The 2777-nt window shown below is 43.4% G+C and overlaps 1 protein-coding gene across 2 annotated transcripts; it reads right to left on the bottom strand.

Moving 5' to 3' along the window:
• Positions 1-1520: 1520 nt before the first annotated feature.
• On the bottom strand, positions 1521-2777 carry LOC143371789 (uncharacterized). 2 transcript variants are annotated; one of them, XM_076817386.1, is made up of 2 exons: positions 2369-2777; positions 1521-1826 (listed from the first exon to the last, which is right to left on the bottom strand). In XM_076817386.1, the coding sequence occupies exons 1-2, from the start codon at positions 2715-2717 to the stop codon at positions 1687-1689; spliced, it is 489 nt and encodes a 162-aa protein (XP_076673501.1). In that variant the 5' UTR covers positions 2718-2777; the 3' UTR covers positions 1521-1686. The 2 variants fall into 2 exon arrangements, with proteins under 2 accessions (XP_076673501.1, XP_076673499.1); XM_076817384.1 differs by having other exon boundaries at positions 1528-1832; positions 2357-2777.

Below are 2777 nucleotides of genomic sequence, written 5' to 3'. Positions count from 1 at the left end.
GTGCTTCTGCTTTGACCCATCGAGCGTGAAACCGCGAGGCAGGGTGGGCTCCTCTAGTGTCTCTGACCGATTTTTGATGAAATTTCACGCGGTTGGGCAGATTAAGCTGGTGATAATAATTGTAGGTACAATACTATTGTAACTGTAAAACAGTAGGAACACCAGTAAGGGAGACCGGGGCAAAATCGGAGCGTTAAGGATAAAATCTCATAGCGTTGATATTATTAATGTAGAAATGAAATTGCAATTGGGGTTCGTTAGAGAAGCTCTTTATTAAATAATAGTACATATCCAAGTTTTTTAATGGAAGGAAAAATACAAGATAATAATTATTTGCAATATGATCCGTTTTTTTACGATTTTACACCATAGCCTAGGTAAAACAGGGTACCGTGGTAGATACTGGCTCTAGCACTTATACTTAACAACAAAAACAAACATGACGATATAACCTTAGTAAACACGATTTTAACACGATCATTTTTTGTTGATGAAACAATGCACAGCGCGACAATATTTAGCCCCTTCGTTACGAGTGCCGACTATAATCGGCACCCACGCGACGACCTATGTGTACGAGCGCCGACATTAGTAGGCGTCACGGAACGAGCTGCCGATCCTAGCGTCGACTTTAATCAGCATCTCTGGTAGGGGAGACCGGGGCAAAATGAAACGAAAAAAGTTTGAAGTCGAATAAAATTTTTCCATTTCAATAAAAACGTGTGGAAAGAGATATATAATATAATTTAAACATTACTATTGATAAACGACGATTAGCAATACTTAAAATAAACTTAGAGTATATTAAAATTCAACTTGAAAAGAAGACACCAAAACGACCACTTTACTCCATATATGGTGTAAAGTGAGCTACTGTCTGGGGTAAAGTGAGCTGAAATGAAATAAGAACTCAGTAGAAAATTAATTATTTAATAATGTTCGGATTAATGTCTTCTTAAACGCGTGTACATGTATCTTTATAAGGTTGTTTTAAACACATATACAAAATTTTGAGTTAAAATAACACTTTTATGACTCATTTATCCAAAATGCTAAATTGAAAAGAAAACCAATCGGAAGTCTCTAAAAATTAATTTTTAAGTTTTTAAATGAATTTACATTTTTCGATATCTGAATGTACATAATTATCATTGTTATATTACATACATTTTTTACGTCACCAAAATTTGAAAATATATTCTATTTTTAAAGAACAAATTAAGAAAGCTAATTTTACCCCGAGGCTCACGTTAACCCAGTCTCTCTTAGTTTAAAAAAAATTTTTTTTTTAGAAAAAAACACTTTCGCAGAAATGTATGCCGTAACGAAAATGTTAAAGCAGTTTTAAAAATAATAGCCCCACCCGGTTTTACCTAGGTACCCGTTTTTTTCCGAGTCTCCCCTAGGTAGGTTTTCCACTTCAAGATCAGGTGGAAATTGATGGTTGCGCGGTTGGAGGAGGGCGAAAGGTATCGGTAAATCGAAGGCAGATGAATTCCTCTCCAAAGTGGCATGCTTTTATTATTATATATAATAACATATACGAGATATTGTTATGTACACAGAATACATGTAAAGATACAGTGATGGGAGGTACTAGCGGTAAATGACGGAGATCGTGGCGCGGTCTGTTTCAAATGGCGGGCATCGGAGGAGATCAGTCGAAGGTGTCGCCAGGGTGGGTGATTACCAGTGTGGACCTGCACGAACGATTCCACCCACTCCAGCTGGTCCGGCTGCTATGCTGCCAGATGGTCCAGCGATGAGGGCTGGCGCGGTGACGGGGCCAGTGAGAGCTGCAGGATGTGCCGCAGGGCCGGCCAATACTGCGCCTGAAAATGGAAGTGATCCTGTTATCACCAGTAAAACTTCAGGAGGAATCCCTATGAATACCATCTAGCTGAACTGATATGAATTTTCTAACAGATATGGCTTCTACGTTTCGGCCACGCTGTGGCTTCCAAGGCATGAATTTAAACTGAGAAGAACCTCGGAGTACTGATAGCAGACCGGTATATACTGTGTAGTAGACGGTAATAAACCATAATATTCCAGGCAGCCAAAGACCGTTGTAGAATCAGTGTTACGTTTGTGATCTCATTGGGACACCAAGAAGCGATAAAAATTGAGCTCCCATGCGTGGTTGGATTTATCGACCATTGTGGGGATCGAGTCCGCATCGTACACTCTAAGATTAGATACGGTCTTTTCTTGGTAAGAATAGATGTCATTCTAGTAATTTATGTGAAAGTCTAATCAATACTACTCTCCCTCTGAATATAATGAGCAGAGAGCAACGAAAGTATTCTGAAGAATCAAGCCACAGAGATATTAAAAGTTTGATGGAGATACTCACCCCAAGGGGCACCCCATCCAGCGGCAGCGGGCCACGCGGCGGCAGCGGGCCATCCGGCGGCAGCGGGCCATCCAGCAGCGACGGGCCATCCAGCAGCGGCGGGCCCAGCGACGCTACCGGAAACTAGAGAGGGGCCAGCGACAGCTCCAGTCACAACGGCTCCGCCGTCGACAGCTCCAGAGAGGCGAGCAGGTCCGGAAACGGGTCCGGCAAGGGCGGATGGTCCCACTACGGGTCCGCTGAGGGCGGCAGGGCCCAGGAGAGGACCAGCCAGGGCTGCTCCAGGAGCCAGCAGGGCGGATGGGGCCGCTGTCGCGACGGACAGGGCTGCAACGAGGAATACCGCTACGAGGGTGCACATGGTGAGAGGAAGGTTGCGGGATTTTGCTGGTCGCAAAGCTTCTGGAATAGTTTGCCTTGA

The sequence above is a fragment of the Andrena cerasifolii genome, chromosome 7 (genome assembly GCF_050908995.1).
Source record: "Andrena cerasifolii isolate SP2316 chromosome 7, iyAndCera1_principal, whole genome shotgun sequence".
Classification (NCBI taxonomy): Eukaryota; Metazoa; Arthropoda; class Insecta; order Hymenoptera; family Andrenidae; genus Andrena; species Andrena cerasifolii.
The sequence above is the reverse complement of the archived record's forward strand: the minus strand, read 5'-3'. Positions and strand labels throughout refer to the sequence as shown.